Below are 26419 nucleotides of genomic sequence, written 5' to 3'. Positions count from 1 at the left end.
GTCTCACCTGACCGCGCGCTATATAATCAGACTCATGATTTGGGAGAGCGCGAAGGTCGCAATATACGACGCACTGGTCATGACATGAATAATGTAAGATTGGCACATACCCGCAGGTATATGCCACCAGAAGATTACCGCTTCTGGTGTCGATCATATATCCATGTTGCTGTCGGTATCGTTAAGTAACAGTAAACTTGCAACTGTTTAACGTGCCTGTGCGTGCAACATTCGTACATATCTTGAGCGTCATTTCGTAAGGCTTCGCTCAATAAAAAATTACCACAGTCACCTTCCTTCCGCATGCTCCGCATAACACCGATCCCCAAGGTACGTGGTATCTGCCGAATTTTCTGAACAGAAACCAGCGAACGCTTTTCAAAAACAATAACTGTTTGCAAGCTTCTCTGTCGTGTTGGCTTATGCATGTAGTATTGTACATACCCTTAGCCAGCCAGCGAGCTAGTGCGGGACGAGGCACCCAAAAAGTGTCCCTCCATCTGAAAAGACGGAGGAACGCGTGCATGTAACAAAATGTGTCGCTATATAGCACACTGTTGACGCCAGATTCTAATGCTGAAACACGGTGCGTCAAAGATATATCTATAACAAAATGAAGCTGGGCTGCTAATCTTCAATCTGATTTTGCTATCTGAAGCTTGGCTGGCGTTATTATAACATTGTGCTAATTAAGGTCAACGGCTACAAAAAAAAAAGCTTCAACTTTTCATGTGCCTGCTCAGTTGTTGCCTCAAAATTATCTCTGCATGAACTTCACTGTAGACAAAATTTACGCACGTGCGCTGAAAGTATAATAATTTACTAACTCACTTCCAGCTTACGTAAGTTTTGCAGGCCAGGCAAGAGGGAAAATAATATGCCTGTCATATTCATTCTTGCTTTTTTCAAAATTACATTATTTACTGTTGAATATCAACAACTGTATAACGGTCCCTTTTTTAAAACTATTTTTCAACTAATTTGGAGCTGATGTTAAATGGCGTGACTACTCCTTTCGGCCTTGGCGTCGTCAATTTACGATACCACACAAAGCTTACCCTAGAACCTGGAAAACATAATCAAACCCGCGTATTCCTGGAGACGTATTTCTTCGAATGTCCCCACTGCAATCGACACCACCATTGTTTTATTTTGGTGGAGCGTGGTGCCGTAAAGAAGAATCTGGGTCCAGGTCGTTTGTGGCGACGACGCGGACAAGAAGAGGCGGAAAGGCGCCACTTTCGGGTTGAAGCTCTGTAGTTGTTTTAACAGCTTCCACATTTTCACATACTAGCTTTGTTCAGGTTTTGTGCACTTTAGGGCATAGCAGCAATAAACTTGCATTTTTTGTCATTTCGTGACTATAGCGCCATGGTGGTCTAATTTGATTTCATGGCTGTATATTCATAAATACTTACACTACTGACTAAAATTTTGGTTTTTGGTCTTCTGAGACTCTAACTATTAGTAAAATACGTTCTAAAATGTGTCTGAGAAAAATTAAAATTTCAGAGCTGAAAGTGCTTCTTTGGCGACTTTTTGCTTGAGTTTTGGCTGCTTCTCAAATCTACTCAACGGCAACCCTGACAGCCGCCTATACGTGACTAAGACGTTTCGACTAGTCTGCCTGTTGAAACACCAGTTCTAGTGATGTTCCTTGTTGAACGATTTATCATCAAACGTACGGCGCGTATTTCTATTTCAGTGGAACGTTATAGTTTATATGAGCTACGCCACTACTGTATACGAAAATCTGATGGAACCTTTCCGAACGAAAAGAGAGGGAATGATTCATTCACTGATAAATTCGTTCAGTGAATATGTGAGTTGTCCAATAAATAATTATTTAAACAACATAAGAATGTCCTTTCATATAGCTAGATCATTGCAGCGCCAGGTGCAAATACTTTATAGACCGTCTTTTTGTATACGGCATGCTCAGACGGCGCAATGAGAGCACCCACTGCAGGCTGAACAATTTTCTATAGTTTACGAAAGTGATTTTTTTTTGAACTGTGCATACAAACTTTTTTTCCAAATTCGCTTAGTTGCTCGAAGTTTCTCTTTGTGAAGCACAACTCAACATGATTTCGCCTGAAAACCTGTTGTGTTCTAAAGTCATCTAAAGGGGGGCGCGAAATCTGCATCGACTTAACAGGAGGGGTGGCACAGAGTCTGGCCCGTACCTTGACTTAAAAACGAGAGGGACGCCGTGACGAACTTTCACCCCCCCCCCCCCCACCTTGGCGGGGAACCCTGCGAACGCTCATGTATTAGATGCTTAAAAGACTAAAAACTACGAGTGGTTCTGCATACACATAAAACAGCTTCATCTCTGGGAAATATATATGCACGAAGACCATATGAGGGTGCTGGCTCCTTCAGACACTTGTATAACATTGTGCTTCTTTGGCTAGTATCAACCTGCCAAACTGGTTTCTTTCGGGCGTACCAATCTGAAAACAAAAGGACACTCTCTTATAGTGCAGAAGCTGGTTTAGTTAATCAATATTTAACCGACAATAGTGCCTTTAGGGTCGCTGAAGCGACGTTAAGGTCATGTATTTGTTCCACCGGTGGTATTCGATAAGTGTACTGCGTGCAGCAATGTGTTTTGTGGCGTGCATTGAATTACTGAGCACATCCAAATAGTTGATTTCGAAAGAGGCGAGAGCAATGGCGCAGAGGACAAATAAATAGTCACAAGAGCTCCTGCTGCATTGATTCTAATAATTTATTTAATATCAATCGATTGGAGACGCGCTTGCTTGCCAGCTTTCGGTGATTTCAGAGAACCTCGGGGTTGAACGGCTCCAGCGTCTGGCCGCTCACAGTGATCGGACTCTCGGTGAGAATGTGGTGGATCTTGAGTGGCGAGTAGCCGCCCTCCGAGTAGATGGAGCCCACAAATTCAAGGAACCTTTCTGGCGAACAGTTGCTGTTGCCATACTTGCCGCACATGTACCTCATCAGCTTGATGCCGAAGACCCAGGTGCGGACGTCCTTGCAGGCTGCGTACACTTTGTCGGCGAAACGCTTGTTGATGGCGTACACCGCCTCCGTGGCTGACGGTTTGCCTCCTTCGGTGCTCGTCCGGTTGATGGCGACGAATTCAGACTGCTTCGGCGAGCAGAACGCCTGGCACACGAGGTTCTGGAAATTCTTGAAGCAGCTGCTTTTCCTGCCCACTCCGAGGCTGACAAGACTCTTGTACTCGGAGATGAACGTTTTCGCCTGCTTAGCGTCGCAGCAGGCTGGCACTGGCTTGCCGGAAGAGTCGGTCAGGGCGGGGCACGCTTCTTCTAGAACTTTACTTTCGATGGGGACTGGATCCTGCTTGACGGAGCATGGAAGCAATTTGCCAGAGTCCGCATCCGTGCCACAGTAGCCGTATGTAACGCACTGAGCCAGCGCTGACGACACTATTGTGACGCTCAGGGCAACGGCGAAAAGCCTGCCGGTGGACATCGTGATGCGTCTGGCTGCCACAGAGACCTCAATGAGATATCTGAACTATGGACCCCCAACGTGCGCTGCTTTTATACAGCTCGTGGCCCTGGGTTTCGGTTCGCAACATGTGCGGTTGACCTTCAGTTCCTATTGTGAATAGGATAAATTAGGGTGACCTGACAGAGAGATAACAAATCTGGATAAACGCTAGAAAATTAATTATATAGGTAGCCCACGCAGTGCAGCCCTTGCGTGTGTCACGTGGAAGTGCCAATCATTCCAGTGCAAGTTCTTATCTGAAGTGCTGTACTGAGTTACATTGAACTGTAATAACGGCCTCTAAAAATACTTACGCACGGCTATCCTTAACAAAAAGTTGCTGCAAAAAAAAAATCACGCTTCTAAAGCTCACATATACTATCTCGATAAATTGTACATTTGGATCACCTGAAAAAAGATCTATATATCTTGAAATAGGGAAGCACCATCACCAAGGATGTCATTAGCACCATTATACAGCGAGTCAAGTGCAATTTTAAAAACAAATTCCCAACCTCACAGTCTCGATAGTGTTCAGCAGCAATAAAGCCATAATAAACATATCCTGCATTTCTCGTACTCGGCCTTGCGTGTTTTTGTGCCCATTACTTACTGAAAAATGACGGGTGGTTAGCTTAAATTAATTGCATGTACACACAAATGATTAGACCCATTGTTGTGATAAGGTTACTTGCATCACATAACGTACCCATGTTCAAACGATGTATATTTTTAGTAACTTTATTGAACAAACAACTTCACATGCATTGTAGCAAACAAACTAACTGCTAAAATATCCCATTTCACTGCGAAGCATGCACTTATAAATTTAGGCGAGAATTTCTGCGGAGAAAGAAATGCCTTTCGACATATGCTTCAATGGCCATGATGTAAATAGCACAACAAATTCAGGACTGTGTAACAGCGCTGCCTGCCTAAGCTACAACACTCAAAGCAAAAATGAAGAATGACTCGGTGCAAAGTCTAGTTTCCTAGGCGCCGATAAATCTAGTATGTTGCCATTTAGAGAGCCACTTTGAAGTCATTTTGCACAAGGAAGACGTTTGGCTACTTACGGTAACGTAACATGATCTTAAGCAGATAGCTGTGCAGGAGAATCACAACAGATGACTCAACATTAAAGTTTGCAAGTTTAACCAAAAACAGTGATTGGCTGACTATGTCAAAAGACTTGCTCACGTCATTGTAGACTACGTCAACCTGTCCTCTCAGAGAAATAGTTGGGGAAGTTGGCGTCATGAAACTAGCAGGATTTGTGGCAGTTGAGCGACCAAGGAGGAACCCGTATGATTATGAATGAAATAATTATTGACAATAACAAACAATATGCTGTGAAGAGCAAGCTCAATGATATTCGATGTGACACACAGTAAAAAAAAAATCGAGTGATAATTAGAAACATGTTTTGCAGCCCGGCCTAAATACTGGAAAAACACGCGCAGTTTTCCACATGCTGGGAAACGTGGAAGTGTTCAGACAGTTATTAAATGACGTAGTCAGTACTGGGGCAATTATACTATCATAAACCTTTAGTATAGAAGAAGGGATGTGATATGGGCCACAAGATAAGGACGGTTTTAAGCGCCTAATGCATGAGCAGATGAGCTTTTCATCCAGGGAAAGACCACTAGATGTGCCTTGGGCTGTTGCCATATCTGAGTCCTAGAATCTGAAGTCTTATAAACGGATAAAAAATTTTGTGGCAGAACACTCAGCAACGGCATGCAGTTCGACAACATCCAAGTCCAATAGCCTGAAGGACTCCCCACTTTTGCTAAACAATTCGCGTGCATACTTCCAAACCTCAGCTGGCCTGTCAGAAAGATTTTTTTCTAATGATTTATATTAATGCAATAAATTAATGTGGTCCCGATTATATAGACGGTTATATAGAGTATGAAAAGAGCTAAAATATTCCTTCCACTTGCTGAGTAAAAAACATTTACCCTTCTAGTGCACGCGATCTTCATGCTTAGGTGCACTTATAAGTTTGGAGGAGGACCAGCGGGGATATTCACGATGTTTAGGTGTATATTGCAGTATAAATTGACCCATGCTGTTTAATACAAGCTCCCTAAACTGCTCAACTTGTTCATCAACATTTGGTTCGCTAGTAACCTGTGACCAGTCAATGACTGACAAGTAGTAATAAAAGCCCGTGTAGTCACCTCTCTTAAAAGCAAATTTTAGAGATTGGTAAAAGGACTGCTGTAGCTCGTAGCTTCGGCACGCACAGATAATCTTACATTAAGTGGTGGGTGGGATTTTTTAGGACCAAAATGCTTGAGGATCATGTGCTTATATTTAAGTGCACGTCAAAGTGGTCCAAATTTCCGGAGCCCTTCACTAAGGCGTCTCTTATAGTTATGTGGGGGTTTTGGGATGTTAAACACTAGCAATTTTTACTACTGTAGAATTTTTCAGGACGAACAAGAGAGATGTTGGAGCGTGCAACTTGAATGGGTTTGACAGACAGATAGAGGTCCAAGATGTTGTCTTTGCAATTGACGACTGTGTTGTGTTGCAGTAGAGAATTGAACGCCACAAAATCCAAGAGCAGGCTGCACATTTTCTCGATGAAGTGATTATAATGAGAAAAGGTAAGCTTGCTCCAGTCAATTCCAGGCACATTGAAGTTACCAAGAACAATAATTATGTGCCCACCATAAGATGAAACACACGTTCCATGGAAGTCATCACATCACGAAACGAAACAGGGGATATGCTGGGTGCTAAATAGAAACATCCATTCAACAACTTTTCTCGACGCTCCAGACTGATATCTAACCAGACAGATTCTTCCATAGATTCATGGTCTTTCCGTCTAACAGATTTCAGTGAACGGTCCATGGCAAACAGCACGCCACCGCCTTTCTGTACCACGAGCATTCTGGTATAAAGAAGGCCCATGTTACATGGTACTTGGCACTAGCTCAGATGGATAAAGCATTTCATCGTGCAGCACCCCACGAAAAAGCTTGAAGAGGCATCCAACTTTGAAGGGCCATTCAAGCGCTGTAGAGTTACCTTGCCAACCTTGATGTAAAAAGAAGAATAGCTCTGAAGTTTCGTTTGAAGGTGCCAGCAAAAGATGGGAGACAGTTCCATTGAAGTTATCTGTTTTTCATGTCAATAATAAATATAATATTACTATTATATTATTAACAACATTGTTTTTATAATAATAATAATTATTATTATTACTATATGACGTTTCACGTCCCGAAACCACCATATAATTATGAGAGACGACGTAGTGGAGGGCTTCAGAAATTTTGACCCCCTGGGGTTTTTAAACGAGCACCTCAATCTGAGCACACGGAACTATGGCATTTTCGTCTCCATCTAAAATGTAGCCTCCGAAGCCGGGATTCGATCCCATGACCTGCGGGTCAGCAGCCGAGTACCTTAGCCACTAGACCACCACGGCGTGGCCGATAATGTTCATCATTAAATAATATAAAGGTGGCTGCATTTTCGACGGAGGCTAGGGTGCTTGAGGCCGGTGTATTTAGATTTAGGTGCACATTAAAGAACCCCGGGTGGTCACATTTCCCGGAGTACTACTACTACTACTGCTACTACTACTACGACTACCACTACTACTACTAGTAGTAGTAGTAGTAAAAAATCAAGCAAAAAATAGATAAGAAGGCTGAAAGGTTGTGATGGTATTTCGTACGTATCTTGAATAGCGTTTGTTATATAACTCATTCTCGCGCTATTTAGATTCATCGGTAAATTTGTACAGTTTTACCACCATTATTTCACACAAAACTTCAAAGACCTGAATTTTTCAGCATGAGGTCAAGTTGCAATTCTTTAAACATTATAAATTTCTTATTTCTCGGACTTCCGGAGTTTTTTTTATTGATGTTTTTGTTTTTACGCGACGCGTACCGATGCGTTTTGCGATCGCCTAGCTCAAACCTCACTTCGAGGAGACCTAAATATTGCGCCCATATCTTCATACGTACATCATGATAACCGCGATGAAGGCTCATCTGCTCACCTACAGCATGTTGCGAATGAAGACCACGGTCGCCTAGTCGTTCAACCGGCCTAGCACTTCCTTTCGAAGACTAATCAAGACTGTAGTTGCCCTCGCCTAAGTACTATCTATTTCGCAGACTGAGAAACATTCAAGTCTGTGATATTTGATCATGTTACAGATATTAGAAAATATTTCTATTATATTGGGTTTTTTTACCTTTAGACAATTTTATAATTTTAACAAAAACGCTGCACATTTGTCATTCACGAAATATTCCTGCTCGGTACGATCATTTTCTTTGTCAAACACAAGAAAGAAAAAAAAACAGAGAACCACCCGTCTGTGGCACGAACCCACAAACGGGCGGTTGTCTGTTTTTCTTTTTTTAACCCTTTCGCCGCCTTGCGGGTCTCTGTAGAACTCTTTTGCATTCCTTGTCAAAAACAATTTGGGCGATAACTTAGATACCTTGTTGTGATCCAACATGTGAATATTCTAATAATTCACCAATTAACCTACCTGCTATCATGATTGCTGTATGAATTTGAAAAATGATGACGGTTTCGTTTGTGCATAATTTCTATTTCCTCGATTGTAATGGGTCACTTCTATTCCGAAATAATTGTTCCAAGATTTGACAGTCATTAATCACTCCTGATTCAGAGTCATGGTCATAACGCCTTTGAGACAACTGCGCGTCCGGAAAAAGTTAAAAGTTAGCAGTTCGCTTTGTAATTACCTCACAAATGCGTAAGCATTGAGGTCTTGTGACTTCGTGCATTTGCGCTGCCACACAATAGGAATGTAGAGCGCATACTCAGCCAAATTACTACGCCCGCGCTTGCAGGCTAAGTGAAGCTGATTACAACGTTCCTATCGCGCTTTGTTCGTGAAAGAACAATGTCTGCCTCCCGGCGAATAACTGTTTTATGAGTTTTATGAGTATGTCTAAAATTGCAGTCCGTTCGACTTTCTCAGGCTAAAAAAGTACATGTATACCGATACCGGAGATAGTGCGACGGCGGGTTGATTTCGCGACCTGGTATTGTTCCTTTCTCTCTCTCTCTCTCTCTCTCTCTCTCTCTCTCTCTCTCTCTCTCTATCTCTATATATATATATATATATATATATATATATATATATATATATATATATATATATATATATATATATATATATATAACTTTAAACAACAGTGGAGCTGTTGTTTAAAGTTTTGTTTATTGACCCAAGCCAGCACGGTAAACTGCGTAGTCTGTTTCACTACGCTTCATTTTGATCTGTACAACACGCTATTGCGTATGTTTTACATGTTTTAATCTCACCTATTCATGTAGAATACATACGACTACTATATATATATATATATATATATATATATATATATATATATATATATATATATGTTTTATAGTAATATGGAAATTCACAACCCTCTTCACTGCTCCACTAAAAATGAAGAAGGGAACATGCACATGGGTGGCAAATACGTATTAAGATTGCTCCTTAAAGCAAAATGGGACCGGGAATGCTGCATGCAAAAAAAGAAAGAAAAAAATGAGAGAGAGATAACTTCTCAAGACCGTAGGAAAGGAGGATAGTTGTTCGAAGGGCTCGTTTCTTCGTTGCATATACAGTGTAATGAACAAAATTCAACCAAGGCAAGGAAAAGGATAAGGGAGAAGACTTGTTGATTTTCAACTGTGCTGCAATGATACAAGTGAAAGTGAATTAAAGTGGGTGAAAAAACACCTGTATGGGAAGCGGGGCCTGAACCCGCTCCACTAGCATCGACCGCCTCAAGGTGGTGCACGATATGCCAGGCGCATGCAACTAACTGGGGATAAGAACGCATGTCATGGGCGCGTGCTGTTGAAATGAAAAAAAAAAAACAACTTTCGAGCGGCATATGCTAAATTCAATGGGAACTTTGCGCACTGGAGTGCACGTGATCGGCTGTATAGTTCGTATATCTTGAGAACGAAATCACTCCTTTGAAGTCGAACTAGCTGAAGTTATTTTCAAATGTAAGTCTCAGTGTTTAAAATATAGGCTACATTATAATCGCAGCTGCAAGAAAGCTGATTAAGACGTTTTTGCTAAATTTAGTATTACTGGCTGTAATTGTTCATGCAAATTGCGCCTGCCGAAGTGCATAAGCCGCCTGTGCAAGCAGCTTTTCCTTAGTCGCAATGCTAATTAGGTACAAAAAAGAGAAAAAAAAAAGAGGCTGTTCCTTTAAGCCGGAAAAAAAAAAGTTCTGGAGACTTAGTGTATTGAATAAATCTCGTGTGACATGATTTCAGGCTCTGAAGCGCGGGTAGTTGAAAGGTGCAAAAAGCTGCTATTGGCAACCTATAGCGATGTCCAGCTGGAGTATAGATCGTTTCACCATCGTTTCACATTGCACCGCCATTGGAATGCGGCCGCCACGATTGATATTTGCATTGTTATTTGTCAAAGAGAAGTGATTCGATCGAGGCCATGGAGATTGGCGACACTGCGCCACCCGATGATGTTGCGACGCAGTGCGGGTTCTCGTTACTCAAATCAGAGGATCGTATACGCAGTGAGCAACGCGGAACTTACGCGGTGACACTGACCTTGGTGACCCCAAAACAGCTCTTGAGAGAAGCATGTTCAGCTTGGGGTCGTTTCACTGTCGACCTCCAGATCATGCTTATTATTATTGCTAACAGGGAAAAATGGAGATGTGAAGCGCAACAAAAGACGAAAAAAAAAAAAGAGGGACATGATCGGGAGGTTGTTATAACACGAGCTGTCACGAGAGATGGAACAGGTCGTTGCGCGGTGATTGCTCTCCGAGAAAGAAAAGGAAGACGCAGAGAGGGGGGGGGGGGGGTTGGCAAAACGAGCAGTTTTGAGAGTGTGCGAGCTGCAGTCGCGCGGGGGATGCGTCCGCATATATACATATACGAGGAGTAAACCGTCGAGACGGGGGCATCGCCTGCGGCGCCGCCCATTTATCCATTTCGGAACAAGCTAATTGCCGAGGCACAGTGAAACGACACATTGCGCTGGCCCTCCATCCATCAGCAGTAGCCGCCGCGGGTCGCGCCGGCGGCCGCGTTGCCACCGTCACGATTCCGCCGAAATTCGGCGCCCATCCATCACGGCTTCCTCGGCCGGCGGTCGTGATGCGCAGTGACGTACGGCCGGAAAACAACACAAAGGCGCCTTCTCCTAATCCCCGACGAGCAATTAAAAGGCTATGCGGCAGCCGGAGTGAAAACTGAATTAGAGAGAGCGGGGCGCTTTCTCTCGTCAGCGCACCGTGACGTCACTCGCCGCATGATGGCCACCGGCGAATCGTAACACGAGCCAGGATAACAATGAGTGTATGTAGGAGTGCGTACACGTGTAATTTAGGTGCAGTACATTAGGAGACGCGCCACACTCGATGTTCACGATGTGCTCGTGGAAACACCACGATTGCGCGCCGGAGGCAAGCGTTGCGAGAAGGAATCCATCAAATTCGAAGCACCTCACTACCTCGTCCGCTCGGCACATCCTCAATTTGGGCCGTACAATCCTAATTCGTAGCTACAGCTGTTCAGCGCTTTACTATATAATTAAAGCTGATAGCGTATGAAGAACACACTGCGAAGTGGCGAGACAAGAACACATTTTATTTTTTCACAACTGTGATTCGGCTTTTGTAGTTGGTTCATTGCTATGATTAAAGGAATTAAAGGATTTTCCCCCTTATGGGTAAGTTTTAGACCATTTATAGATCGTCCCCCTTCCGTATCTCCCCTGTCCTTCATTTTTTCTATCGGTCGGCAAATTCTATTTCTACACAGTTGTCTCACTTTCATCGTTGTCGTTCTGGCGGGCCTAATAATGTCGCGACTGTACCAGAAATCATTTCCTAAATCCGTGTCTACAGCGAGTTAGACTTGTGCAGGTGTAATTACAGTAATTCCTTAGATAGCGATTCGCGTACGTCATTAAAGCTGTACCTCGCACTTTTTGATGGTACTTTTCGGATGCTCGACTCACTGCAGCAGAAACGCGGACACGATAAAGGATTACGTGTAAATCACGATAGCTCTCTGTGCCCTTTGTCATTGCTTTTCATTGCAGATTCTGAAAGGGTGACCTAGAAGCTTGTCCAATTGACGGCGGAGACCATTAGTGGGCTTTTTGTCTACTTTTCGTGGCACTGCATGTGCAGTGATGACGCAAGTTAACCGTGCTTACGACCAACCACAGTAAACCGCGTGGAACCGGGGTTAGCGCCAACCACCGTTCTTCGATGTAACACAGCGCAAAAGCATCCCCGGTTAAGGCGATTAAACCACCCCTATAGACGCAGCCATTTCCTCGGTTCACCGCTAAACTAAGGTTGCCATGCTCAATTCCTTTTACAATCACTGTTAATGGCATAACCATGATTTCACGTATCGTGTAACATACTCGAGTCACGGTTACGTCAACCACGGTTTAGGCTGCCTGTGTATAACAATGGTATAACAAAAAACAACCAACCTTCAGCCGTTGTTCGCGGATCTCACGAAAACAGAAAATAAATAAACACAATTCCAGAGAAGTAATTTACCCATCAGAACTGCTTCAAAGTAGTGACAAGTCGACACTCGAAATTTTGAACACTAACTGAATAGTTAGTGCAATTTGGCACTCAATCCTTGAATTTAACAGTTCGTACACCCCTACTTGACATCTATAGAAATGATCAGTTCACTTACTACCATCCTTCATTGATGCGACAATTGACTCTTGTGGAGAAGCCACTGAAATGGTGTATTTGCTGTCACCACCTATAATTATTATATAAAATATGTATCAGTGGGTCAGCTGAAATATAAACTGATTTCCGGAACTGACTATACAGTTAGTGCTGCTGGTGGCCGCATGCAATGGTATATTTGGGTAAAGTCAGAGAGTGAGCTGTCATTTGAAGCTGTAATTTTCATTCCGTGCACGGGAAGCACCACCAGCATGTGGCGTGATAATAAAGTTTCTCTGGCTTCGTTCGACACCCAACAAGAATCTGAATACTATTAACTTATGATGTGTTTGCGAGACTGTGTCATTGTTATGTGCTAGACCATTTACCAACCCTCTAGTAGAATGCCTGGCCACCTGGAAAGTTAGTATCTGGCTTGTCACTAATGTTAGAATTTCTTCCTTCACATTTCTGCAGGATTCATTTAAACTCAGCTTATCAAAAGTAAAAAGTGGCAGAAGAAGGCCGAAAGCATTCCATAAATTAAAAAGAAAGTATTCTGTCTCCGTCGGGGTGATCACAACCATTTGCTGAATGACAAAAAAAAAGTTTAAAAAAAACTGAGATGAACCTGAAGGAGAGTTCTGTTCGCATGCACGTTATTTTAATCGCTCATATAAGCTCGTCAACCAACTCGAGGTATGAGTATTGAGTCTGAACAACCTTTTAATTCATCTGGAGGTTTTGTAGTAGCTTCTGGTAGTGACATTTAAAAAAGAGGGGTGCTCTAACTACAAGAAAGACCGAGAGGTTGGCCTAAAACATTTGCTCTCTAGCTTCCAACTCTAAACTGGAAAAGAATAAATGGGAGCAAAGCAACTGATGGAGAAGGATGATGAGGGAGAGAGGAGTAGAGGAGGGGCTGTTTGAACACGCCGTGAACATACATTAAGTGCTTCGCTTCCCGGTGATGCATAGTGTACGTTTCACAGGCGTCCTACATACGGTTCGTGGCAAAACAAAATGAAAACAATCCGGTACACCCATTGTTTGCGTTGCTGCTGTAAATTGCCAGGTCATGAATTCGCAACAAGGTCTTTAGATATCATCTGTTTGCCGATGCTGCAGCTAAGAAACCACCCGGTGTCTCCCGCTTCGGTGCGTGATCTGGGCGAACGCATGTCTTCCATAGGTTATCATCATCATCAGCCTGACTGCGCCCACTGCAGGACAAAGGCCTCTCCCACGTTTCGACAATCAGCCCGGCCCTGTGCTTTCTGCTGCCACGTTATACCTCCAAAGTTCCAAATCTCATCTACCCACCTAATTTTCTGTATCCCTCTCGTGCATTTGCCTTCTCTTGGAATTCAGTCAGTTACCCTTATTGACTATAGACACCGAATTAGCTTGCACTGAGAGATGCCCGTCTGCTGGCCGATAAATGCGAGCGCATCTACTCGTGAAAAAAAATGCCCAGGTGAATTTAGCGAAGGAAATATGTATCGCTTCACCTTACATCAGGGATTTGTAGGAAAGGATAATATATGCCCCGTCAAAATCTAAGACAAATCGCGTATTCTGTTGTCAGTTGCCCTTGTGTTGATAGTGCGTTGTGAGTTCGTTTGCCCGTGAATGCTGCAGAAAGCACAGTGTGATTTTCCATCTAACTAGCAGGCTCCTCTGTATCATAATCAAATTACCTTGGCATGACGTAAACCGAGAAAGATATGCTATCTATGCTTATCAATTTATCAATCTATCGTGTGTAGTCAGAGTCTACATATAATTTATGGTCACGGATCGCCCCCCCCCCGCCTTTCCTATATACAAATTTCTCAACTTCCTCTTTATACCCACAATGAAATGGGCTGTATTTCAGGGACTCAAAAGCGCGTACAACAAAGAACAAAAGGAAATATCATAGTATTTATGGCGGCCCTCATCGCTTCTGTGTTTGTCGTAATTGCGCTATTAGACGCAGTATGACAGCGGAGGCGATAACAACAATAAGGTTGTTGCTCTGTGGCGTTTTTGTTTTAACACTTCATGATTTTTTTTCCTCTGGGCACACAATCGACAGTTACTCAATGCCTGATGAGAATGAATGTTTCTTTTAAACTTCGTATAATTCAAAACACTATACATATTATTATTCGAATCGAGAGTGATTGAATAACATAAATGCATAATCGTATACCCGGATATGTTACCCGTTTTACCTACGGGAAGCGCTAACTGGCGCATCGGATCGGGATACTTTTCTGATATTCTTAGGGAGACTGAAGTCTATTTTGGTTTTTGAGAACACAATGCCTAGGGAGCGGAAGCAGCTTATTTGATAACATCCGAAATGTATATTCGCACCAGCTGCAGCCGCTGTGCACGACTTGCGAGACAAGACGTCTCTGGTGATCACCCGAATTTTCGTAATACGTGTTGTAGAAGTTTATGGCAGCCGTGAGGCACCGTCTGTTGTCGTTCAAAGTGTCAGCTCCCGTAAAACGTGAGTGGCTATAATTGGCGATATATTATTAGAATCAACCTTGTGATGTCTTCTGTACTGCCACCATCGTAAAGTATTGAGCACGAGCATCAGGACCACGGAATATGCATCGTGGGGAGGGGGGCGTACCATGCACATTTTCAAGCAAATATTCATTGGTTTGGAAAATATAACATTGTCCCGTCGTGGCCTAGTTGCTAAGGCAATCGGCTGCTGAGCCACAGGTCACGGCATCGAATCCCGGCTGCAGCGGCTGCATTTTCGATGGAGGCGAAAATGCTGTAGGCCCGTGTGCTCAGACTTCGGTGGACGTTAAAGAACCCCAGGTGGTCTAAATTTCCGGTGCCCTCCACTACTGTGTCTGTCATATTCTTATAGTAGTTTTGGGACGTTGAACCCCACATATCTATCAAAATATAGCATTTGTAGTTTGTGACTGTGCAGATTAGAAACTTGGGTCACTTATATTTATTGTCTGTAACGCTAACGAATTGTAGAGCAATTAAAACGAATACACGAGACGGTGTTCCGTGTCTTCTTTTGTGTGCGTAGCAATTACGCTAAATTTTATCCCTGATGCCGATCCAACAGGACCAATAGACACAATTCTCAATTCGCCCCTAACAGATACGTCATCCCTTATAGCGGTAACAAAGTCGCGAAGTTGTATAATGCGGCGTTGGTTCACAGAAGAGAAGAAACAAAGGTGAAGCAGTTTGGAAAGAAGCCGAGGTTTAGGGGCAGCTGCGAGAGGGAGTGGTTAAAAGAGGCGCCTCAAAACAATCGGCCAGGTTGAATGCCAGGCCTTGGGCGTCAACCCGTCTCGCCAGTTCTGCATAGGAAGTTCACTGGACGTCCTTTAACTGCTTTTTTTTTTCTGCTTCCTTCGAGTCGCCTACGTGTTTGATGACCCCGGCCAGGCGTGTGCACGACTCGGCCGGCCTGCAGGGAAGCACCGGTGTGGCGCGCATCAACCGCAGGCGGTCGGGAGGCGGCAGAGGCAGGCTACGCCCGCCACCGCGTGGATCGGCTGTGCCCCTCGCCGGCTGAGTTGATTGCCCGTCTCAGCTGGCTGCTGGGTGCCGTTGGGCCGCCGGTCGAGATGGACGATGCCCAGAGCCAGCCAAATTCGGAATGCTCTCGTGACCGAGCTGCGTGCAAGCGGTGCGTCGGCGGCCGCTCCAGGCTGGTCATAGTCACGCTTACCGCGTATGGACGAGGTCGATAGGGGTACGTGGCTCTGCTCTTGTACGCATCGGTTCGTCCTTGTATAGGTGTGCTAAACGAGAGCAGATATTTGGGATGACTAAAGAGGCTTCACGCATAACAAACGACTCACGAACATCGCGATCGGTGTCCCTGTATACGGCCACATTGTACATACAATATCATTGGAAGGTTAAGTAATTTTGGCCACACGTATTTCGCGGCCACGTCATAAGTGCGTAGTTGCAATCGCTTTGGTTCTAATGTAGAACTGCCATGTAGGTGGGAAAATAATACATATCAAATTGCAATAACGGGATATATATATATATATATATATATATATATATATATATATATATATATATATATATATATATATATATATATATATATATATATATATATATATATATATATATATATATATATATATATATATATATATATATATATATATATATATATATATATATATATATATATATATATATATATATATATACCCTTGTAGCCCTGACCTGTACGGCCGCTCCTGCCGGAACTGTTTTGTTCACTCCGTCTGACGTATTTACCCGCCGCCGTAGCCTACACCTGCCCTTTGCCGTACTCACCGTGGAATCCGGTGCTACCGCCATGCTCTTTGCGAACTCGCTATCGTCGCCAGTTACCTTACTTCGCGGAGAATGTCTGGGTAACATACAAGACGTTGACCTCTTGCGCCCTCTAGAGTTCGCCGAACACGCACCTCACCTCCAGCTCAATGCTATGACGCCACCTGTGGCCACACTGCCCGCGCCAAACTCATTCCAGCCCTCTGTTGCCGCTGAGCTATCGCCGACACAAAGAAGGGAACTCTTGTCCCTTCTTCGAGAGTTCCGTTCTGCCTTCGATTGCGCTCAACCATCTTTGGGTCGCACAGCGAACATCACGCACCACATTGACACCGGTACTCATGCTCCCTTACGCCAACGACCATATCGAGTTTCAGCGGAAGAGCGCCGTATTATCAACGAACAAGTCGACGATATGCTCAAGCGTGGTGTCATCCAGCCATCGCAGAGCCCTTGGTCGTCCCCTGTTGTACTTGTGCGCAAAAAGGATGGGTCTATCCGATTCTGTGTCGACTACCGGCGGCTGAATAAGATAACTCGGAAGGATGTGTACCCGTTGCCACGCATCGACGATGCTCTCGATTGCTTGCAAGGAGCGGAATATTTCTCCTCTTTAGATTTACGCTCAGGATATTGGCAAGTTCCAATGGCTGATCCTGACCAATCGAAGACATTTGTAACACCTGATGGGCTGTATGAGTTTAACGTCATGCCATTTGGACTCTGCAATGCCCCAGCTACCTTCGAACGGATGATGGACACCATCCTTCGCGGCTACAAGTGGAACACGTGCCTTTGCTACCTAGATGACATCGTCGTTTTTTCTCGAAACATTTCGACTCACCTTGTTCGTCTTCGTGCTATTCTCACGTGTCTCACCTCTGCTGGCCTTCAACTTAACATCAAGAAGTGCCATATTGCCGCATGTCAGCTCACTATACTGGGTCACGTCGTCTGCAAAGAGGGTGTTCTCCCGGATCCGGTAAAACTCCATGCCGTGGCCGACTATCCGAGGCCCAATTCCATCAAGACGCTTCGAAGTTTAATCGGCCTGTGCTCATACTTTCGTCGATTTGTGCGCAACTTCTCTTCCATCATCGCGCCTCTTACCAACCTGTTGACAACTTCCAAAGGCATGTCTGCTTGGTCAAAAGAGTGCGATGAATCCTTCACCGCGCTTCGGCGGTTAATATTGTCACCTCCAATACTACGTCATTTTGACCCCGATGCGCCTACGGAGGTCCACACCGACGCTAGTGGTGTCGGTCTTGGTGCTGTATTGGCTCAACGAAAACCAGGGTACCAAGAATACGTGGTCGCTTACGCAAGTCGAACCCTCAAGAAAGCCGAGTGTAATTATTCCGTCACGGAGAAAGAGTGCCTCGCAATTGTCTGGGCTTTGACGAAGTTCCGCCCATACCTTTATGGCCGCCCTTTCGAAGTTGTCACGGACCACCACGCTCTATGCTGGCTATCATCGCTCAAAGACCCGTCGGGGCGCCTTGGTCGTTGGGCGCTTCGCCTACAGGAATACGACATTCGTGTTGTATACCAATCCGGCTGCAAGCACTCCGACGCTGATGCGCTATCCCGCTCGCCGCTACCGGCCGACCCAACCTCATCGTCACCTTCTACAGCTGTCATAACACCAAACGACTTCACAGACATGGCATCGGAACAACGCAAAGATGTATGGATTTCCCAACTCCTCGCCTTTCTGACTGATCCGCTAGCTAATTTGGTCTCGAGAACTATCCGCCGTCAAGCCACACATTTCGCTATTCGAGACGACCTACTCTATCGGCGGAATTACACGTCTGAAGGTCAGAGATGGCTGTTAGTGATACCCAACCACATGCGCTCGGAAAGCTGTACTGCTTTCCACAACGACCCGCAAAGCGCTCACGCTGGTGCTCTCAAAACGTACAACCGTCTACGTCAGTGGTACTACTGGCGCGGCATGTACACATTTGTCCGCAAGTACGTACGTGCTTGTACTGCATGCCAGTGACGTAAAGTCCCACCTCAACACCCTGCCGGTACACTTCAACCTCTGCCTTGTCCAGCGCGTCCGTTTGACCGCGTCGGTATCGACTTATACGGACCACTTCCCACGTCGTCTTCTGGAAATAGGTGGATAATTGTCGGCGTGGACCACCTCACGCGTTACGCGGAGACGGCAGCACTACCCACAGCAACCGCGAGGGAAGTTGCGTTTTTCATCTTGCGCAACTTTGTTCTTCGCCATGGTGCTCCCGCGAACTTTTGAGCGACCGGGGGCGTGTTTTCTTGTCTGACGCCATTCAAGCGTTGCTCGCCCAGTGCAACATGGTTCATCGCATGACGACAGCATATCACCCGCAAACGAATGGCCTCACAGAACGATTTAATCGCCCTCTCGGTGATATGTTGACGATGTACACAGCTTCAGACCAGACCAATTGAGACACTGTCCTTCCATTCGTCACGTATGCGTATAACACCGGTACGCACGCGACAACAGGGTTCTCCCCTTTCTTTCTGTTGTACGGACGTGAACCATCGTGCACGCTGGACACTATCCTCCCATACACGCCCGGCTCCTCTGAGTACACTGCAATTTCTGATGTTGCCAGGTACGCAGAAGATTGCAGACGATTGGCCAGTTCACTGAAAACCGAGGACCAAGGCCACCAGAAGCTACGGCATGACACCGACCGACATCTCTCTACTTTCACGACTGGTGCTCTCGTTTGGCTCTGAATTCCACCGAGCACTCCTGGCCTTTCGTCGAAATTATTGGCACGATACCACGGGCCCTACCGCATTCTCGCCCGTACGTCACCAGTCAATTACGAGATTGAGCCTTTGACAAAGTCTCATGACTTACGCCGTCGTGGCCGAGAAATTGTGCATGTGAGTCGCCTGAAGCCGTATTACGACCCCGCTATAGTGACTACGCCTTAAGTCGCCAGGTTGGCTACGCTATTCACCGGGGGCCAATGTAGGGAACTATGCGAACGACGACGAAGCAGCATGAAACGGCAAGCCACAGCGTTGGTGCACACGCGCGACCCGAGCTTGCGTTTGTTTTGTATTTTTGGCCTGTTGGCATTCCTCGGCCTTCCAGTAGGTCTGTACGTAAATAAACTGCGTGACATCATATATATATATATATATATATATATATATATATATATATATATATATATATATATATATATATATATATATATATATATATATATATATATATATATATATATATATATATATATATATATATATATATATGGATTAGGTATGCTGTGTTTGCTTATACGACACAATATGGTTCAAAACTCACATACCATTCTGGGAGCATTTTAAGATCAATATTTTGTATCCGCTCTAATCACTATTGTAGTGGTATTACATTTCCTCAGTATAGGAAGCAAGTTAACCGTTCTGTTGGATAGTTTCGACAGGCCTGCATGGTAACGGTTTTCACGCACATTCACTAGACTCCTATTGATTGAATCTATGAAGCTCGCCTACAAAGCACACTCAGCGCCAGCTTCGCTACCTTCTCCTTGTTCAACTCGTCAGTATTTTTGTTAATTATCCTAATCTGTGGGCATTCGTTTAACATGCCGGTGTTCTCGAATGCACGCAGATGTGAAGGCCTGATTTCTTCAGAACCAACGTAATGCGTCAGGTAATGGGGCTGATGCCAGGACTGCAATGTCAGTCCGCCACTGGTGCAGCTTGTCAACAATGTTGGGACAACTGGCATTGGCATTTGCCAGCGTGTTCTTCTTTATATCTTGTCGTTAACGCTGGTACGCATACTATAGTATCGCAGTTGCTCCAACAATATCGCACTGAAATTTCTGTGGTTCAGTCATTCGCACCTGTTTTTGTATAGAAAGATTGCGCCGACGTAATATAATACCTCTGTCACCATCGGGCAAGCGACAATAGATGAAAACTGTTACCTCGCATTTCCAAACTCTGTTTGGTCTTCAGTGTGTACAGAGAAGATATTCAAGAAGCCCCACAGGCACATGAATAGAGCCAGTGGTTTGAATCTAACTTGCAGACAGCGAGCAGAGAGTGTAGGTCGATACTGCAGCGTTTTCTTGAACACGCGTTCGGTAAAACCTTGAAGCATGTAATGAGGTTCGAAGTAGCGTTGAATGCGTGGTCGGATGTACTCGAATGAACGCAACTTTATCTCGTGCGGTGCCATATTCGTATAACGATTTTACAGAGAACCCTCGTGAGCAGGACAGTTAGTAGAGGTACGTGGTTTAATCTACTTCCTTGCCCTTTGCAACACGTTAGTCCAGTGTGATAAAATGTAAATAGATGGTTCTGCGTGAAAATTTCGGGAGGTGGAGTAGCTGGTTCCCGGGGAGTAATGTTTGGCATGTTTTCTGAACGTTAGCGACCGCAACCCGCCTTCGAAAAAATTACAAACATGTGCCGAGATTGGCAGTTTTCATGGGAAATCAGCGGTCAAAATATGCGAGAGCGAGCTATATTACTGCTTCCATTTGTAATAAACTGGCACGAAAAAAAAATGGGCGTGAAAAAATGTGCCTTACGTAAGCGCGTGTTTTGCGTTTATCTTCGTAGGATGTTTTAACGTAATAGCGATATAGAGTCCGTATTGCAGATATTGTTGCGTCGGTGGAAGTTGTGAGCAATAGTTTGGTGTTGTCACCTCCTAAAGGGGGAGCGTGCGTCCTCTCTAGATCAAAATAAAGATCTTTACCAGCCTGCCTGCCCACCTGTTGTCCAAGAGCGAAAAATTGAGGTAGGCTCAAATAGGAGAATAATAATTTTATCAGATTAGAGTGGAAGCGGAACGCAGGCCCTTTTGCATGGCAATCAGATGCTTTATTTCAGAGCCACGCTGGTGCTTCACTTTGCTCAATATAATAATAATAATAATAATAATAATAATAATAATAAATAAACGAATTAAATAGGGGTGGATACGCAAGAGTGAATGCAAATATTTAGGAAGTAGCGGAACAGGTGGCATCGCCGTTGTCCTTTCCCTCTTCCTCCCCCTCACGGTTCTTTCTCTTTCCTTCCTATGCTACAATGTAGAAAGCTATGATATGCTTCACCATCCCACGTGCTCGCCTCATTCTCCTCACCGACATTTCCCTTTCTCGCTTGTTGCTAGACAATATGCTAGTCTATGCTTGCTCTTTCTTTTTTCTTGTCTTTTTTGTGTCTGTTTCTTTCTATCTGTTTCTCTCTTTGTTTATTTATTTCACTGTCTTCCTAAATTTCCCCCTCTCTATTTCCTTCTCTTCTCTCTTTGTACGTGTTTTCTTTCTGTAAGTGTTATCTTTTGTCTCTCTTCCTTCCCTTTCTCTCTGTCATTTTCTCTCCTTCTATTGCTTCTCTCTCTTTTTCTGCACACACTTCCTCACTTTCTATTTTTCGCTCCCTACATTCCCTTTATTTTGTCTATTTCTGTTCCCATCTGTTTTTTTTTTCTCCCACTCTTTCATCCCCGCTCTCTTGTCCGCTACATTTATTGCCTTTACCATGACGGGAAAATCGGCGCAAGTGTTCTGGGAACAAAGGAAAAGATGAAGAATAGTGCGTAAAGGTTGATGATGATGATGGCTATGTGGTGTCCCACGCGTCATAACGAAAAGCTTAACAGTTCCGCTCTAAAACTCTACCCAGGTGTCACGCAGTGCGACGAGTCCCGTTGACACAAATATTATTGCGGGACAGAAGGGTAGATTTGCACCTGGCATCACACTCACTGAAGTGCGAAACGAGCGGGGAATTCAAAGCACAGAGTTCCCCACAAACCCTACAATTCAACTGCACCTCGGGCAAAAAAAAAATGTCATAATTATCAGCTACAGCATCAACAAAGTGTGCAGCGGCGTGTATTTTCTGACGAACGCGCAACGGGTACTTCCCGGGTCCCCAATATGAAAGAAAAAAGGCGCATGGTTGGCTTTTCGTAACTCTACTTGCTGTAAGCATGCATTCTAAGACAGTTTCAACCAGCCAATGTTACCAGCACAGACGTCCCTTGCGTCAAGGCATGGCTGAAGCGACCGCTGAGAAGAGTAGTCTAAAATACGAATGAGGAGACCTTGCGAACGGGAACCGTTCGCGTTATCGCAATCTTCTCTGAAAGGCGAAGCTGGAGCGTCCCCAAGTTTCGCAAATAAAACTCGATGAAGGCTTGTTTCAAAGTCCTGCAAAGGCTGTCGCAAAGAAAAGTGCTGTTATGTTCTTCTTGTGTGCCGGCACATCAGAGGCAGAAGGTATATCCGTATATCTCCATGATCCAACCATGTATTAAAGGCCAACTGCAAGAAAATTTTACTTGGGCGGAAACGGCCATAAATACCTAGTACAATTATGGTAAGTTGCAATAACGACAGTGAAAAATCTTGCAGTGGTGTATTAAATTTATAATTGCTGCTGTAATCACCAGTGAGCAGACGACGCGGAGCTCTAGTGGTATGCCCAGACAAATCGAACAGAACCGGATATGGCGATTACTACAGAACGTCGCCACAGGGTGCCCCAGCTATCTTTAGCCAGAGTTTAAAAATGTGCGGAGACACGCGATTACGACGCGACCAAATGCATCTTGCTGACCGTTGCGTAGAGTGAATCAGACAATTTTTGATGTTCTGATCAATTGTTAATAAGACTATTTTATCTACTAACTTCTGAAGGAATGAAGATGGGTGAGAAATTTCAATGAGAAAGTTGTATATCGATTTGCAAAACGTCTTATTAGACAGTGTAAATTTTTATCTGTTAATTATTAGTGCTTTTATGCTAACTACAAATGCTCACGAAATAATAAAAACAATTACCTCGTGACAAATACACTGGGACGCCTACGCGCGCCGTGATTCTGGTGCTCCCTAACGTTCTGCGTACGAACGATACGCTTCCCTTGCACCGGTTCATGACAGCGATAAGCAGTCACAGCGGTTATTGTTTTTGTGGCCGATAGCGAAACGTGTTCATCGCAAACCCACCATCATCGTTGAGGCCCTGTCGAGACAGCACAATGGGGCAAATGTTATTATGGTCGTTCGTATTAGGAACGTTAGGGAGCACTAGAATCATTGTGCGAACGGTCTCGCCACGTGGTCTTTTTTGAATTTCGCGGGCATTAGCAGTTGGTAGAAAAACATGCGGTTGTTTTACATCAATTAAGTTATTTGCGAGTTGACAGCTCTTTCCTTTTGCGTATTCTTCTACGATGCCTTGTATCCACTTTTTTCTTGTACGGTTAGACACATGTGCGTGGTGGGAAAGACAGTGAAACAGATGAAAATCCAATTAACCGCTTTGAAAGTCTGCGTTGTGGAAAGGGGATCTCATGAAGTAGAGAAGGCGGTGGGGTGGAATTAGGAGTAGAGAGACTGACTTTAGCACGAGAAATTCGCGGTCGTACACGTCGCTATGACCGCGAATATCGCGCGAGGCATGACCGTGGACCTCAAGCAGCAAAGTCACTGTTAGTTGCTTTTAGTGCATGCGTTTCTCCTGACTGCTCCGGTGATATAACTTACTATCGCAGTGGCCCCCTGTGTGGTGAATTTTTAGCACTATACACAGCACCTTCATGTGTTCTACCGTGAGCTGGCACCTGGCGCACAAATTTGCAACGGTTTCGTGACAGCCGCAAATGTCACAGCTATAGCACTGTAAAAATTCTAAATTCAGAAATAGTTTTCTTGAAATTTTTGTACCGAGATAAAACATTTCTGCAAGTGTGACATGATTGAATTTTATTAAAAGAATAAAATCAAACTTTCTGTCATTTGCGACCTTAGCGAGTCAAACAACTCAGAGTTCAACCATGGAGGTTTTAAATTTTGTAAGCATAAAATTGTAATAAAATCACTAAAACCCGGCCTATATGAACACTATTTAATCACAAATGTTGCTTTCTAGTACAGCTGGAGACCGATATTCATGTTACTGGGTGAAATCTAGCTTTCACAACTCTAGGGGTGCAACTTACTTTCCATCTAAGAAGTTCCTTTCAGCCCAGGCAAGATCTCTGGGCTCCTTAGCCAATAAGAAGGCCGATTAGCCTCTACCCATGTATTAATCCGCGTCGCATCGTCTCCTTGGCATCTCCCCGGCGTCTGCTCGCACGCGTAAGGAACAGAAGGTACTTCTGTGCAGCCGCAGGATGACGGAGGACGAATGAGAAACCGTGGAGGGTCATTAGAAGAAAGTAGAGTGTGGGTAAAAAGAAAATCGGATGCCCACGTGGTTTTTGTCTTGTTTGTGATTTATTTCTTTGAAGGCGCTTCACCATGTTCCATGTAAAATTTTAGTTGGACACTAGAAGTTATTGCGGGCCCAGAAAAGCTTCGTACCAGAAGATTTTTTTTAGCTGGTTCATTACAAGCCGCGAAACATGATGCGAATAGTTGAGCTTGAAACCTTTTCCACTCGCCCAGTATAGACTTCGCAAGCCAAATCCCTTTTCTGCCCTCTTCAGTATTGTAGCCGGAAGACAACACGATGACGACGCATCAACACATGATGCGCACGCAAGGTTACATTCGCATTAAATGCCCAAGCCAGGTCGCGCACGCAAGCGGCGTAGTGTCGTTTCGGCCTTCTTTGTTCTGTACTGCCTGTTTCTGCGCGCATGTTTGGAGACGCTAGCATGGGTCTTGCATCCTTACCATGATACACAGCATCGCACTACTATGACCGCTGTGAGGGACAGTGCATTAAAACACGCCAAGCATTGTGAGCACTGGCGCTGGCTCTACGCGGGAATGGCGAGAACGCGAACAAAATGGAGGTCTTTAGTTTCGCATCTCTCTCGAAGCGAAGTTGAAAAAATAACGTGCACAGATTCTGTTTGTTTATTTCAATATTTCTGTACACCTTCATACTTCAATCAACAGATTGCACAAATTACACATGTAGCCTCGAATACTTCTCGCAGTTTCATGTAGTGTTTTGACGTAAGCAGGGCCATTCCCTGTTGTATACATCACCCCCGCTATGTTGGGGCGCGCCCATGAGATGAAGGGAAAGCGGCGTTCAGCCTGACAATTCACCTCTTTCCGGACTGAGCGTTGCCAAAGCTTGGCTGGCGAGATCGTGAGCGCCAAGTGCATGCATTTCTCTTGCCAACTCTAAATGCTGAAACCTGGTGAGGCACCCTTTAAGGGGTTTACAGATAAAGGAGAAAGTGACACTGTGCGATTAGACCCGGTTAATGTGACGCTAAAAGACCGCTCTGGCATATTAGCGGTTTGGCTATTTGCTCCTATGCTGTCCCTCTCAGTCATTCCGAAAAGAAATAGACCCAGGAGCGTGTATAGCCGATGGTAGACACTTAGCTCAAATGCTGGGCAATAAAAGGAAAGACTTTGTTCTGAAAAAAAAAACCACGGGAAAAAAATTGCATGGCTTTGCCATCGGCGCCTTTGTATAACCATAAACTAAAACATTTATTTTTGCTTTCTTGACGCTTGTTTCTTGTAAAATATGTGTTTTTATAATTTTTTTCTGCCTATATTTATGATTTCTGGGGCCTAGAACTCAGTTTTGCCTGCCTATTTTCGGGGCCTAAAACGTGATTTTCAGTGCCTATAAAATAATGCTCAAAAAGTAACATTTTTTTTTTGCTTTTATGGTTTCACGCGCAATGCTATTTTGCTTGATTAATGTTTGAAGCACTTTGTGTGGCTCGACGTTCGTGCCCTGTGGGCCCGAACAAAGAACTGCAGTTATAAGATGGCCACTTACATGGCGTCGCTACGCGTGACTGCAGTGTAAATTGTTCTACAGCTGACTACATATAGCGCTGCTGCATTCGCGGCTCGTCCTTTTTGTGTGCCCTCTATTGAAAGGTATGTGATTTTTTACCTAAA

At 44.4% G+C, this 26419-nt stretch overlaps 1 protein-coding gene across 1 annotated transcript; it reads right to left on the bottom strand.

The window, feature by feature from the left end:
* Positions 1-2716: 2716 nt before the first annotated feature.
* Positions 2717-3516, bottom strand: LOC119176484 (NPC intracellular cholesterol transporter 1). The gene has a single exon (XM_037427783.2). It carries the CDS (start codon positions 3466-3468, stop codon positions 2788-2790), a length of 681 nt encoding a protein of 226 aa, XP_037283680.2. The 5' UTR covers positions 3469-3516; the 3' UTR covers positions 2717-2787.
* Positions 3517-26419: the final 22903 nt, after the last annotated feature.

The sequence above is a fragment of the Rhipicephalus microplus genome, chromosome X (assembly GCF_043290135.1).
Source record: "Rhipicephalus microplus isolate Deutch F79 chromosome X, USDA_Rmic, whole genome shotgun sequence".
Classification (NCBI taxonomy): domain Eukaryota; kingdom Metazoa; phylum Arthropoda; class Arachnida; order Ixodida; family Ixodidae; genus Rhipicephalus; species Rhipicephalus microplus.
Note: the sequence above shows the minus strand (reverse complement) of the source record. Positions and strands in the feature narration are given on the sequence as shown.